This window comes from Protopterus annectens, chromosome 2.part0 (assembly GCF_019279795.1).
Source record: "Protopterus annectens isolate FY-2018-M chromosome 2.part0, PAN1.0, whole genome shotgun sequence".
Classification (NCBI taxonomy): Eukaryota; Metazoa; Chordata; order Ceratodontiformes; family Protopteridae; genus Protopterus; species Protopterus annectens.
In genome coordinates, this window is record NC_056728.1 from 472,731,924 (window position 1) to 472,747,154 (window position 15,231).

Below are 15,231 nucleotides of genomic sequence, written 5' to 3' on the forward strand. Positions count from 1 at the left end.
GGCAGCTAACGCCATTACATCAGTTTTTCTTGCCCTAACCAGTCAGTGGCCCAAGTAAATATGGTAAAGTGGCCCTGGTGGCTAAAAGCCACCATTTACTTATGTCTCCCTAAAGAAAGAAGATATAAGGGTGGGTGGGAAACCAGGACTGCAACAGTGAATACACTCGAGCATCTACATGTCCAGCTGGGAATCACCTGATGTCCTTCTCTCTAGCACACCTCTGGAACTCTCTCCCTTCCTCCATCCACACCACCAACACTCTCTCCTTGTTCAAAACCTCACTGCACTCTCACCTTACTTCACAATGGATATGCTTTTGCTCCCACCCAACCTAAATCTGACCAGACTTTCTTCCTAACTTTCCAGACTTATTTGCTAATTACCACATACTAAATTCCTACATCCCTGGTGATGTATTTGACCAATAAGTAAAAATGGCAATTTCAAAAAAATAAAAATAAAAACCCTGAACACAATTCTACTTACTTTTGTAAATAAAAATATCTCTTTTCTTTTTTATGTAACATGAATTTGAAATGTGTGCTGTGATTTGTACTTATTCTGTACCATGTACATAACATTTACTTAAAATGTATACTATGGATTTGTGCTTTTTCTGTATTATATACTTGTATTTTTCCAGAGCTTTTCTCCCCAGGACTCCATTGAAAATGGGCTCCTTGTGGCCCAATGGACAATCCTGGAAAACAATCTGCAAATAAATAAAAAAAAATTTATGGTAAGTGTACCCAACTGTACTATGTTCTTCATGTTTCACTGCTGCAGTCATCACCTGTGGGAGGATTCACAAAGCTGAGGAGAGGGGTGATAGGATTAGGAAGAGACCTAGGAATGCTTCAGCATGCCCTGCAGAACTTCAGAGGCAAACTCTGCCCTAGCCTTAGGAAATAGAGGTAGGTAGTAATGCTTGGTAAAGGTATGGACAGAAGTCCAGGTGGCAGCTTTCAGGATGTCCCTGTTGGGAACTCCTCTGAGGAATGCTGTGAGAAATGGAGGCTGCCCTAGCCAAATGGGTTCAAACAGACTTGGGGGGTTCCCATGCAATCTGTAGCAGAAATGGATACAGTGTGATATCCATTTGGAAAAGGATTGTTTGGAAATGGGCTTCCCCTCTGCCCCAGGGAAAAAGCTGACAAGTAGTTGGTCTGTTTTCTTGAAGGGTTTAGTACGGTCCAGATAGTATCTGAGCTGTCTGTTCATGTCTACTGAGTGCAGAATTATTTCCCTCTTGTTTTGTGGGCTAGGAAAGAAGGTGAACAGATATATGGGCCTGGTTGAGAGTTACACTGGATACCACTTTGGGCATAAAGGATTGATTGGTCCTCAGGATGACCCTTTCTGCACGGCTCAATGGCCATCAGTGCCTGAATTTCTGAAATCCTTCTGGCTGAGGTGATAGCTAGGAGAAAAGCAGTCTTCCAGGAGAGGTATCTTAGTTCTGCTGAAACAACAGTTTTGAAGTTTCCAAAACATAATTCAGGTCCCAGGCTGGAGTGAGTGGCCTTCAGGGACATCTGATATTAGAAAAACCTCTGACAAATCAAAGGATGGAAGAACAGGGCTGTTTGTATCAAAATGAGCTGAAATGGCTGAGGCATGGATTTTAACAGAGGAGAAGGAGAGGCCACTATTAAGTATCGCCGCTAGGTAGTCCAGGATAAGAGGGATGAAAGGTTGTGAGGTATTGCTCTCTCTGGACTGGCTCCAAAAGCAGAATCTTTTCCATTTTCCTGCATAAGATTCTCTTGTGCTGGGCCTTCTGTGATAATGTTTAGGACCTGTTTGCTTAACAGGGGCCCCTTGTTTGCCTTTAGAGTATTAGTCATGCTGACAGTTTGAAAGTCTGCAAGTCTGGGTGCAGCACCTCCCCCCCCTCCCCCCGAGTTAAGAGTTCTGAGATTAGGGGAAGCTTCCTGGGAGGTTGTAAGGTCAGACTGCACAGTAAGGGGTACCAATGTTGTCTGGGCCAGTCTGCAGCAATGAGGATGGCCTTTGGTCTTTCCTCCCTTATTTTGATCAGTACCTTGGGAATAAGAGGCAGAGGAGGGAATGCGTACACAAAGAAGGTGTTCCAGGGGAAGGTCAAGGCATCCACTTTCCACGCTAGGTGGTGATACTCCCTGGTATAGAATTTTTCTGTAGAGCTGCCATTCGTGGGGGTCCAGTAAGTTTCTGCTGAAGTGGTCTGCCAGGGTGCTGCTGATCCCTGGTAGGTATTGTGCTATCAGGTGTAGTCCCATGGAAGAGGCTGCCAGCCAGAGGTTCAGGGCTACCCTGCACAGAGGGTAAGATTGGGTCCCTCCCTGTTTGTTGATGCACCACATTACTGTGGTGTTGTCTGTTTTGATAAGGAGAACCCCTGGCTTGAGATGGGGTTTGAAGGATGTCAGAGCCTGTTGTACTGCCATCATTTCCTTCTGGTTGATGTGTAAGGGAAGGTGCTGAGCATCCCAAAGACCTTGGGTGCACCTGCCTTCTAGGTGAGCACCCCAAGCTATGTCTGAAGCATCGGTGGTAATGGTCTGCCCAGTTGGGTGGAGGGTGAAAAAAGATCCTTGTTCTGGGCACAGGCCACTGCCCACCACAGAAACATGGCCCTTATACAGGGTAACAGAGGTAGAGATGTCTCTAGAGGTTGACAGTGCTGACAACATAGATTCTTTAGGTACCACTGAAGTTTTCTCATGTGAAGCCGGGCCACAGGAATAAGAAGGATGCAAGATGGCATGTACCCCAAGGCTTGCAGGAACTTCCTCGCAGTGAGGTGAATTCTGGAAGCCAGCTATGTAAAATATAGAGGCTGGAAGCTTTGCTTTTCTGAGAATAGGAATGTCATTTGGGATGTTGTGTTCATCAGTGCACCCAGAGGGTGTTTGCTTTGATTTCTTCTCAATGGTACACCCCAAGGAGGTTAGGAAGGTTTTGACAAAGAGGAGGTCCTTGAGGAGCTTTTCTTTGCAATCTGCCTGAATGAGGCAGTCATCCAGATAAGGGTAAATTTGTATATTTTTCTGTCTGCAAAAGGCTACAGCCGGGGCTAAGCATTTGGTGAATACCCTGGGAGCAGTAGATAAGCTAAAGGGTAGCACACAGAACTTAAAGTATTGCTGAAGTGAAGGAATTTCCTGCAGGATTTCCTTATGGGGATGTAAAGGTAGGCATCTTTTAGATCTAGGGTAACTAACCAGGCATTTTTTTGTCAGCATAGGCAGCAGCTGCTGCAAAGTTAGCATTTAGAATTTGGGGACCACCAGGAAGGTGCTTCAGAATGGATAAATCCAGGATGGGGTGCAAAGTGCCCTCTTTTCTGGGAACAAGGAATTCTCTGGAATAAAAGCCTTTTCCTGTTTGATCTGAGGGGGCAGGTTCTACTGCCCCCTTGGGATATGAGAGTTTGGACTTGTTTTAATGCCTCTGCCCACTGATTTGGAGGGAAGTCCGAGTACCCTTTTGGAATTGGGAGTTCACTGAAGGAGAATTTGTATCCCTGAAAAATTACCTTTAAGACCCACTGGTCCTTGTTACAGAAAGCCAATTTTCTATGCAGAGGGAGAGCCTTCCTCTTAGTTTTTGGTGAGTGAAAAGAGGGCAGAGGGGGATAGGAAGTCATTGAAAGTTTTTGCCATAGAGGGATGGCTTACAACTCACTGCCTTTGGAGTGGAAGTGGTCCACTGTTTGGATCTCTGTTGTCCCTGGGATAGGAGTCTGGGTGGTCTGTCCCTGCAGGTCTTACCTTGCCCCTGTCTGCTAGGTGTAGGAAAGGACCAGTGCTATGAGGGAAAATTCCTGCTGAACCTAGGAGGTTGTACCTGAAGGAAATATTTTACTGTTTGCATATATTTTGCTTTGCCTTCCATCTTTGTAAGCACATCTTCTGCTTTTACTCCAAACAAGCGGTCCTTATCCAAGGGTGCATCAAATAATTTAGATTTGACATGATCAGGGAGAGGTTGTTTCTTCAACCATGCAGGTCTCCTAATGACAGATCCTGGCACTGCTGCCCTGCTTGAGGCTTCTAGGGCATCATAGCCACAGTGTAATGAGTGTTTAGCCACTTGACAAGTAGAGTGTAATAAATCTGATAACTCTTTTGAATTGTAACAGTCAGGAAATGTTAAAATATTTTGCTTTAATAGTTCCAAAGTGTGTTGTTCATACTTTAACACGTGGAACTGACAGTTGAGTGCTCTGATAGCTAAGGTTGCAGAGGTGTATACATTTTTACCCCATCTGTCCAGAACTCTGGAGTCCTTGTCAGAAAGAATAGGATTCTTTGCAGAACTAGCCTTAGCTCCTTTTGGTCCCTGTGTAATGACCTCTGGGTCTGCATCAAGATTTCTGTACAGGTATTTGTGAGAATAGTACAGTTTAGTACCTACCATAAATGTAGACGTTAGAGTGTAAACACTGCTGCAGTCATTACACTTGGGTTATCCTGCCATCAGGCTGTCCCGCAGTCGGCTAGAGTTCCAAAGTCTTGGTCCGGCGTCAGTTGCTGTCGCCTCCTCCATGACGTCAGTGCAACAGGGGTATATAAGATGCAGCCAACGCCATTTTCTTCAGTTTTTCTTGCCCCAGATGTCAGGTGCCCCCAAATAGGTAGGCAATACAAATTTCTAGTTAAAAATACAAAAGAAAAGCAAACAACCATTTTTAGTTACCAGCAAATACTCCCATAGATAATAAAGGGTATATGCCCTAGGTAAATATCAGAAAGTAAGAGGGGAAGGAGAGAGGGTAACCTGGACTGCAGCAGTGTTTACACTGGAACATCTACATTTATGGTAGGTACAAAACTGTACTGTGTTCATCATGTTACACTGCTGCAGTCATTACACTTGGGTAGAATCCCAAAGCTGAGGAAGGGTGGCTGGTTCTATAAGGCATTAGGGGTGGCTATAAGGCCCTGCAGTACAGCAGTGGCGAAGCCAGCTCTGGATTTGGAGTATAAAGGCAAATTGTAATGTTTGGTGAAGGTATGCACAGAACTCCATGTTGCTGCTTCCAAAATATCCTTGGTAGGTATTCCTCTGAGGTAGGCAGTTAAAGTGGCTGTTGCTCTGGTGGAGTGAGATCTAATGCTGCTAGGTACAGGTTCCCCATGGTGGGTATAGCAGAAACGTATACAGTGTCCTATCCATTTTGAAACAGTCTGCTTTGAAATGGCTTTTCCCTGTGCTCCTGCAGCGTATGCTACCAATAATTGCTCAGATTTTCTGAAAGCTTTGGTTTCGTCCAAGTAGAAGCGTAACTGTCTGCGAATGTCCAAAGAATATAGTAGTCTCTCCCCTTTGTTCTGTGGTTTTGTCTAAAAGGTTGGCAAGTAAATAGTTTGGTTTAGAGCCACACTTGATACCACCTTTGGCATTAATGTAGGGTTGGTTCTTAAAGACACCCTGTCCTGGTGGAAGATGAGGAAAGGTTCTACTGCCATTAGTGCCTGTAATTCTGAAACTCTTCGTGCTGATGTTATTGCCAGGAGCAGAGCAGTTTCCCAAGAGATGTATTTTAATTCTACTGTGTTAGCTGGCTCAAAAGGAGGTAAAGTTAATTTTTCCAAAACAAAATTCAGGTCCTAAGTAGGTGTTGGTGCTCTACAGGGCGGTCTTATGTTTTTAGCCCCTCTCAGGTATTGTTTGAGCAAAGGACTAGAAAAAATTGGTGGATTTGTGTTGTAATGAGCAGAAATAGCTGAGGCGTGGATCTTGATGGATGAAAAAGAGAGGCCCTTGTCCAGCATCTCAGTTAGGTATTGCAGTATCTGAGGAATGTTTGGGACTAGAGGGTCAAGGCTGTGCGCTTGGTTCCAGGCACAGAATCTCTTCCATTTGTCCGAGTATGCTTTCCTGGTGCTAGGCCTTCTGGCCTCCAGAATGACATCCATAACAGCTTTGGAGAGAGGCATTGCTTGCTTGACTAAGGAAATTTCCATGTAGCTAGAGTTAAGGTCTTTAGCTGGCTGTGAAGTATATGATTGTTGTGCTGAGTCAGCAACTGTGGAATTTGTGGTAAAATCCAGGGTGGTTCTTGTGTCAAGTTCGTTAAGATTGGGTACAGTGCTGGCGTGGCCAGTCTGGTGCAATCAATATCATTTTTGGCTCTTCCTGCCTGGCTTTTATGAGTACCTTTGGAAAGAGAGGTAAAGGGGGGAGAGCGTATACTTGTAGTTTTTTCCAGCTGAATGAGGGGGCATCCACTTTCCATGCTTGTGGATGGTAGCTCCTTGTGCAGAATTTCTGTAATTGGCAGTTCTTTGGGGTAGCAAACATATCTATGTCTGGGCTCAACCATTTTTGTGTTATCATTCTGAATACTTGTGGGTTCAGTTCCCATTTGTGTGGGTCCATAATGTTTCTGCTTAGGTCATCTGCCAGTGTGTTTTTCTCTCCTGGCAGGTATTGTGCTTGCAGATGAACTTGGTAGTTTAGAGCTGTGTTCCACAAGGTCATGGCTTGTCTGCAGAGGTGGTAGGAGTGTGTGCCCCCTTGCTTGTTTATGTACCACATAACTGTGGTGTTGTCCGTCTTTAATAGTAATTGTCCTGGATGCAGTAGGTCCTTGAGATTCAGAATGAAAATCTCAGGAGTCGGCCGACCGGCACTTGCGAACTGCTTCTGCTTCGGGCACCGCGCGGCAAGAAAGACTGAAGAAAATGGCGTCGGCTGCATCTTATGTACCCCTGTCGCACTGACGTCAGGGAGGAGGTGACAGCAACCGACGTCGGACCAAGACTTTGGAACTCTGGCCGACTGCGGGACCGCCTGACGGCAGGATAACCCAAGTGTAATGACTGCAGCAGTGTAACACGATGAACATCTGGTACTGTGTAATACCTGTCATGTTTTCTGGGAGCAGGTGGGAGGGCGTCAGGAGTTAAGCTGGATTTATGGAAGACATCATCAGCCACCTCTGAGACTGGAGGGATGGTCAAGGTTCTGTACTGGGGCACGTCTAGAAACTCCCTTAGTCTTTTCTTAGACTGAGGGAAGTCCTGGGATTCTCAGTGGAAATGCTCCCTGAGGGTGTGAAGGGATTCCCCAAAGAAAAGATCTTCTGGTGGGGAGGCAAAAGGAATGGATTTCTCTGCATCTGAGTCCTCATAAGCAGTCAGAGGTTGTTGGTTCTCTTCAAAATCTGAATAATCAGACTCCTCAGAATCCTGTTCTGTCAGTACTTCAGGAAAAAGCTCTCTTTTTCTTTTAGAAGGTGTGGCCTGACTATCCCTGATAAGGGTGATAAGATCCTCCACCATTTTAAGCAGTTGAGCCTGGGGTGGAGGAGCAGGAGTAAAATGGTGGCTAGGGGTAGTTTTCCTAAGAGTGGCCTTGCCTCTAGGCCTAAGAGTATCATAGGTTCATAGGTTCATACTAGGCTATCTGCCCTAGGGCATTTATAAACCTAGCCAGAGTGTGTGTGGCTTTCACCACCCCTTAGGATGAGAATACTATACCCATTAGTTTGCTGTGCCTCTGTCCAGCAGTGATACAGAGATGATTCCCGGGGTAAACCTACGATCTCCCATCCACTCGTCAAGATTTCTCTTGAACAGAGTCAGTGAGGGGCTCTGCCTCACATGGACTGGGATTCTGTTCCATAGTGTAGGGAGTCTCTGGGTGATGAATCTGTCCCTCCAGCACGTCCTATTTATATCCGTGTTGAGGTTTAAGTCTCTTGCTCTCGTGGCTCTGGTGGATTTGGATTTTTTGAGGTGGAGCATGTCCATTAATTCCGGGTTGGACATGGCCTTGTATGTCAAGCACAGATCACCTCTGAGCAGACGGTATGCGACTGAATAGAGCTGGAGTTTCTTCAGTCGGGCATCGTATGACATATGTTTGAGCCCCTTTATCCTTTTGGTGAGGAACTTTTGGGGTCTTTCCAACTGCTGCAGGTGTCGGGTAAGGTACATTCGAATGGGGCGTTGTACTCAATCATTGGTCTGATAAGTGAAGAGTACAGGGGTACAATGACCTCTCCTGATCTTCCTTCATGATCAGGTGGGCAATGTAGAAGGTCTTCCTAACCACTTTGGCAATGTGAGTGTCAAAAGAGAGGTTACTGTCAACTTGGGTCCCCAGGTCCCTGATAACTTCTTCCGTGTTTAATGGATTACCACCTATGTGGTAATTAGGGGTTACCTTGTTTTTCCCAAAGGGTATGACTATACATTTTTTGGCATTTAGCTTAAGGCCATGGCTCTGGCACCAGTTATCCATTTCTATGAGACCTTTCTGGAGGATGTCTGTGTCTGATGGAGTGTCAATTATGGTGCCCAGTTTGCAGTCATCTGCAAATTTTGTCAGCCACAATCCCCCTATGTTTGCCTGCACTTCAGAAAAATAAATGCCGAACAAGAGGGGGACCAGGACTGAGCCCTGTGGGACATCGCTCGTGACCGGCTTAGAGTCTGACATGGCACCAGCAACTCTAACCCTGTGTGTTCTGTCCTTGAGCCAGTTTGCAACTCATCTTGTGACATATGGGTTTACATCTAAGCTGGTGAGCTTTTCTATGATGCCCGAGTGGGGTATTGTGTCGAACACTTTTGCTAGGTCAAGGTAGGCTGTGTGAACTGCCTTACCCCATCAATGGCCTTAGTGACTGTTTCGAAAAAGTCGACCAAGTTCAAGAGGCAGGATCTGCCCTTGACAAAGCCAAATTGGGTAGGATCCAGTGTCTGTAGGTCCCCAATGTCTTTATTTATGAGTTCCATTATGATCCTCTCCATAGCTTTGCAGACGAGGCTCGTCAAGCTTATGGGGCGGTAATTTCCAGGGTCCGTAGAAGCACCGCCTTTGTGGAGTGGGACCACAGTTGCCGTACGCCATTCTTTGGGTACGTATCCTGTAGTAAGGCTAAGATTAAACAGCAGCCTTATGTGTGGGTTTAGTTCCTCATTGAGTTCGTGTAGCACACAGCCAGGGACACCATCCGGTCGCATTGATGCTGTGTTTTTTGCTTTAGAGAGCGAGCAGCTCTCACCTGGGCATCTGAGATGTTTGGGAGGCTAGACTCTGGTGGGATAGATATTTCTCCTTTTGGGGGGGAGGGGAGAAATTTGCACTGAACCTGTCTGCCAGTATGTTGGCAATGTCTGTGGGTTCAGTGATTTTATCATTTTGGACTAATTCTGAGCATATCTGGGAGTTTCCACCCAGGTTTCTAACATAGCTAAAGAAGGCTTTATGATTGTCTTTTGTGTCATTAGCGATTTTTCTCTCAAAGTTGGCCTTGGATGATTTTATGAGTGATCGTAGTTTTTTGCTAGTATTGATCAGAGATGCCTTCCCTTTTAGGGATTTTGCTCTCTCATGTAGTAGCTTTCTCCTCTTCTTGTAGAGTTTGTTTATGGCTGGAGTCCACCAGACCGGGCGCCTGCCTTTGGTGGAAAGGGTCTTGATTTTATTAGGGATTGCTTGAACCATACATTCCTGGAGGTGCTCGTAGAAGGCATTTGTAAGGGTTTCAGCAGCGTGGGTTGTGGTTTCCACTGGCTCGGGGGCCTTGAAGGATACCACTCCAGTCTTAAGAAGTGTGAAGTCTGCTTTTGAGAAGTTCTTCACTGTGGTCTTTTTTGCTGGGGGTGGGGGCGGGATGTGGATCTCCAGTGAGATTAATTTATGGTCTGATCTCACCAATGAGGGATATACTTCCGGTGTGGAGCATTTTGTCCCCATGTTTGTGATGATCAGGTCTAGTATATTTTCTCCTCTTGTGGGAATGGTAACTAGTTGTTCCATAGCATTTGAGTTTATGAACTCAAGGAACCTTTGGGCTAAGGTGTTGGGGCTTGAGTAATGTTCCCAGTCTATGTTTGGGTAGTTGAAGTCACCCAATATGATGGTGTTTGGAGAGACATTCATACTCTCCAGTGTCTTCAGGAAGGCTGTGTGGGTTTCCTGAGTTTGAGAAGGTGGTCTGTAGCATGTTACCTGTAGGGCAGTTTTACCTATGGTTAATTGCACCTGGATGGTCTCCGATGCTTCGTGCGTTGCCACTAACCTGGAGGTGTGGGTATCCTTTATGAATATGGATACTCCCCCTCCTTTTGTGGTTCGGTCCGGATTTTGGGGCGGAGCATGATATGAGGTATAACCTGATAGTGCTGGGGTGCTCTCAGGAGCCTTGAACCAGGTTTCAGTCACAGCACAGACATCGATGTTCTCCATACTGAGGAGGGCTTGAGGCGTGCATCTTGAGGTTTAGACTTCTGGCATTGAGCAGTATTACCCTTAGTTTTCTCCATTTTTGTTTTCTAGGGCGGTAGGTTTATCATTTGAGCCTTGCCTAAAAAAGGCACTATGGGGGTGGCAAGAGCCTTAGCCAATATCCGGAAGCCCAGGGGTGACAGGTGCAAGCCGTCCCTTGCGAAGCAGCGTGGCTTGTCAAGCATGTCATCCCAGGCAGACAGACACTGGATCCCCTTAGAATGACACCAGTAATTAAGCCAATTATTAAAGCTGATCATTTTGTCTCTGTATTGTGGCATCATTCTTGGTAAGGGTAGGATACTGCTCAGGGTCAGGGTCATACCGGCCTGGGCTACATAATCTGAGAGCTCCTCTATGTCTCTTTTCATGTAGTCCAGGGAGGTACGTCTCAGGTCGTTCACACCGGCATGGACAATGACTGAGTCATACTTGTACTTGCTGTGGAGTGACCTGAGTGCTTGTGTTATGTGGCGGATTCTAGCGCCCGACAGGCAGCTTACTGTGATCTTTTCCTTGTCCATTGGTCTGAGAGAAATGGTAGTTGGAGAAGACGTTTTTTCTCTCTAGATTCGGTAGTGCGAAAAACCTGCTCGGAAGCCAGTGCCTGCATCGTGGCTCCAGTCCCAACCAAGGCAGAAACAACCAAAGACTCGGACAAAGAAGATTTCTGCAGCATATCGGACTCCGAAAGGGTCTCAGTAGAGGCCTGCAAAGGTATCAAAGCAGGCATCAACAGCTGCAAAGGTGCCTCACTGAATTCCGGAGAATTGACGACCTGCTTAGCGGTCATCAGAAGGCTTAGCCTTGTGTGGGCTGTCTCTATCTTTATCCTTACATTTTTTCGGAACATCTATGGACTGTTGGCTGATGGACACCATTTCAGAATGCGAAGATGGATGAAAATAAATGGCCACAATAAGAGCTCTACGACGAATGGTTCTCGCGTTAAAGAGGGCACAGAACAGGCAACAGGGGACGTCATGGTCTGGGCCTAAACAAGTGATGCAGTATGAATGGAAGTCTCGTTGTGGTATTTCTTTCCACAGGCGAGACAATTATTAACTTTTTCAGACATCAGTTAGTGCAAGAAAAAAGGATCCCCAACGGGGTACTTAGCTTTAGACGTTTTCAGTTGTAATTCAAATGCTGGTAGCGACCGACCAGCACACTTGTGAACTGTTTCTGCTACAGGCTCCACGGCAAGAAAGACTGATGTAATGGCGTCGGCTGCCTTCCTTTATAGCACTGATGACCTGATATCAGGCAGCAAGCGACAGCAGCCAGCACAGAGAAACAGTGACTCTGGTATTCGGGCTGGCCGAGGGCTACCACAGCAGGGATAACACACAGGTGATGACTGCAACAGTGAAACACAAAGAACATCATGCCTTACAGAAAATCTCACAGATACCACCCAGTACAGTTAAAAGAAGAGAGTAAGGATGCAGATGAAGGGAAAACTAGTGAGGACACAGGATAATTTCATAAACAATGGGAAACGCTATGTCTAGCTGAAAGTATTTACACTGAAGAGTCAACTGCAGCAGGTTATGCAAACCATTCACCCCATTATGATTCACAAACATGACGTTGCCAGATGCCAGTGGAGACGCATGGAATTTGGACTGATTACAGCTGCATAGTACAACTGGAATATCGGACAGGAGAATCAGTCTCCAGTACCGTTCTGCATTACCAAAACAATAACTCTAGCCTAAATCTGCTTGCCTGAACCAAGCAGGAATTTCAATTAGATTGTCATACAAACACTGTTAGTTACGTGGGTTAACTGTCTATGTCTGCACAAAGAGTCTAACTTTAGCAACTAGGACATGCTAACAAATCATAAAACTCTGAACCTGCTACATGGAGAGCGGTGTTCACTAAAGAACATGCACAAAAGGTAATTTAAAAAATTTCCAGATATAGCTTACCGTTTGGGATCTTCCGTAAGCAACAACAGCAGCAGCCGCAGCAGACATCTGCGGTGATATGTTATGCAGACTGTACGCTGTCCCAGGACTTGACAACTCTCCATTCATGCCAGCATGAGGTACCATTCCAAAGGGTGTAGCATATGGACTGGGAACGGTTAGAGGTGTCCTTAATCCTGCAGCTGAAGAAACGAATGTAAACAAGTACTCAGCAGACATTCAGTATGCAGGAAAACACAGGGTTTTTCATTTTTTTTCTTAGGTACATGAATTTTTACACCTCCTTTCACCAGACAAACAACAAAGAATATTCAGTTAGGAATATACCCATGGCCTTATTATTAGAATGATACTGTTACAGGATTTAAAGTTTCACCATGTCAACTTAACATGCAACCTGTTCTGGACAAGGAAGGAGAAGTAAGAGCTGTTATTTGGAGGTAACAACATATTAAACAACAACTTCCTGTTCTGCTGCTGCTTGTGAAAGTCTGTTGAGCTTAAACTGACCCGCTAAGCTACTCTAAGCCAAGCAGTAACGCACACAAGGGGATAATTTAGCAGTGAGAAGCTGACAACAGAATGAATGAATGGTAATAAAGGACCTCTTCAGTGTAGCACCAGTTCTGATAACATCACAGAAGGTCTGTGAATGAGACCATGACAAACATGAAACAATCTAGTCTACTTTGCTAGTGCTAACTGCCTTTTGCCAGCATAAAGATAAGTGCTTATCTTTGTAAAATGTGGATAATGTGACTGAACAGATTGAATGACTACACATTACCAGTAACAAGATGATTCTCCACTATAAAAAACAATCTGCATGGGAATGCAGGACAGAAAATGACAATTTACAAAGGGTCACAGTGTCCTACAGACCAGAATGATATGCTGTAGTGTATAAAATGTGGCAATGACAAAGTACAATATACAAAGCATAAATATGAAGGATGTATTTATTCACCATGCCAGATGATCTCCATATCAGGTGACCTGCGGGAAAGTGTTCTGCAATGTGCAACTGTTAAGCTTTACTCTTATTACACTCCCAGTTCAACATGCCTCTGAAATCTTGTCAGCACTAACTCCTGGAGGTATGCTCACCTTTGTTCACTGCATGCTATAATACATGCCAGAACAGGAGTGCATGCTGTTACTGCTTCTGAGACAGCAGAACTGGAAAGGCAAAAAACACAAGAAAAATCTTATATAAATTACCTGACTTGCAGAAATACTGCTGCACTGATACCAGATGGAAAAGCAGTTCAGACAAAGAGGGTTGACAAGGGAGTCACAAGTATCAAATGCAGAAAGCCTTCTCACAGATCAACAGGGTTTGTAAGTATATAGCCATTTTATCAGGTTTGATACGGCACCAGCTATGGGCCAGTATTGGGAACAGTCCTAATCACTATTACAATACACCTTCCCCTTGAGATCAGAACTGAAAGAAAGCCAAAATGCAATGGTTCAGAAGTACCCCCTTATCACAGCCATGAGACCAGATTCTGCAAGTCTTTACACTTAAAAAAATGTTTTTTCAAAGAAAATAAAATTATTTCCAAACACCTGTGCTAACTCTTAAAACTGTTTCTGAAAGTTTGGTAAGATATGCAGATCCAGGGCATTCCACTTTAACTCTGAAATCCTCAGAATACATTACTCCAAATCTATACCTGCATGTCTGCTATTCTGGGGATCACATTTAAAGTCCAAAGCAAAGCCCAAAGCATCTAAATAGAACAGGTTTCTGGAATTATCATCCTGTCAACTAGGGGAAGAGTGAACTAATGACTACAACACAGGTGTGCATACAGGGGAAAACCTGAAACAAGCACTGGAATCAGATATACACTCCTCATGAAGTGGACTTTTCTAAACTGCCTTTTGGAAAATTCTGCTATCAAACTACAATGTAGTCTGCAATCCACATAAAAAGAGACTGCTCGGCAACTGCAAAGCCCTACCTCACCTGGATCACAGGAGAGAAACAAGAAGTCTGCCATCAGTAACACACACACACACCTTCTTCAAGTAAAACCTAAGCTAGTGTTGCGCATCTAAGATATGAAGCACATTCGGGGGAATACGCACCCTTGAAAGTCAAAAAACAAAAAAGGAGACTGACTTGTTTTCTTTAAGATATTCCTGAAACCAAACTGAATAACAAATTTGGGTTAATGAGATAACCCGACTCTTGAGAAAGACCCAATATGGGTCTCAAAGCACTTGCAACTTAGAGGTCCCACAATCACAGGAGATATCCAGCAAGAACAGCGTCCTCCATGAGATTGACTTCAAAGTTGTTCAACGAGCCACTTTGGAGGATGAGGATTGCAGTCCAAGTCTCATGCAGAAGTGTTACTCCAAGGTAAGTTAAGATGCAAAACTCATTGGCCATCTAGTACTGGGCCAAAGGCCAGATGTCCAACAAATCATAAACACTGACCATGGTATAAATCAGACTCGCATCCTACAGGTCTCTTACATAAATCAGGATCACATGAAGTCTGACTGAATGAGGCATCACAGGACACTTCTTCCACTAGCTGGAAAACTTTAACTTAGCAAACCACATCTGATCAGTTGAGTGCTTCCTGGGGGAATCAACCACCTCTGAGACTCCAGTCCAAAGTACAGAAGCAGTAAGTTATCTAATGGAGCTGCCAAGCCATGAGATGGAGCTAGTTGGTAATCCAAACTGAGATGTTCACTGGGTTGTTTTGGGAAGGTTTTCTGTGCACCTACGAATCTGAGAGCAATGAAATCACACCCTTTTCTACCACCAAGGGCAATCATAAGTTTCATTCCTCTAAACTTCTCTGCATCACACCATTAGAACCGTAAGAATGACTACATCATGGCATTAGAACCGTAAAAATGTGTACCTCACATCATTTGAGCCACAAGAATGAATGCATCATGGCCTAGAACTGTAAGAATGACTATATCACATTATTAGAACTGTAAAATGACTGCATCACTCCATTAGATCTGCAAGAATGAATACATCACACCTATTGGTATATACTTCTAAGACCTTCTGGCCTGCACTTCT

The 15,231-nt window shown here is 44.8% G+C and overlaps 1 protein-coding gene across 5 annotated transcripts in view; it reads right to left on the reverse strand.

Annotated features, from left to right (window-relative positions):
- Positions 1-15,231, reverse strand: part of TLE1 (TLE family member 1, transcriptional corepressor) — a 592,599-nt gene that overhangs the window by 83,954 nt on the left and 493,414 nt on the right. For all 5 annotated transcript variants that reach the window (XM_044060888.1, XM_044060886.1, XM_044060887.1 and 2 more), the window contains one exon: positions 12,171-12,352. In XM_044060888.1, the coding sequence (XP_043916823.1) occupies positions 12,171-12,352 (182 nt within the window). The remainder of the gene's footprint in view (positions 1-12,170; positions 12,353-15,231) is intronic.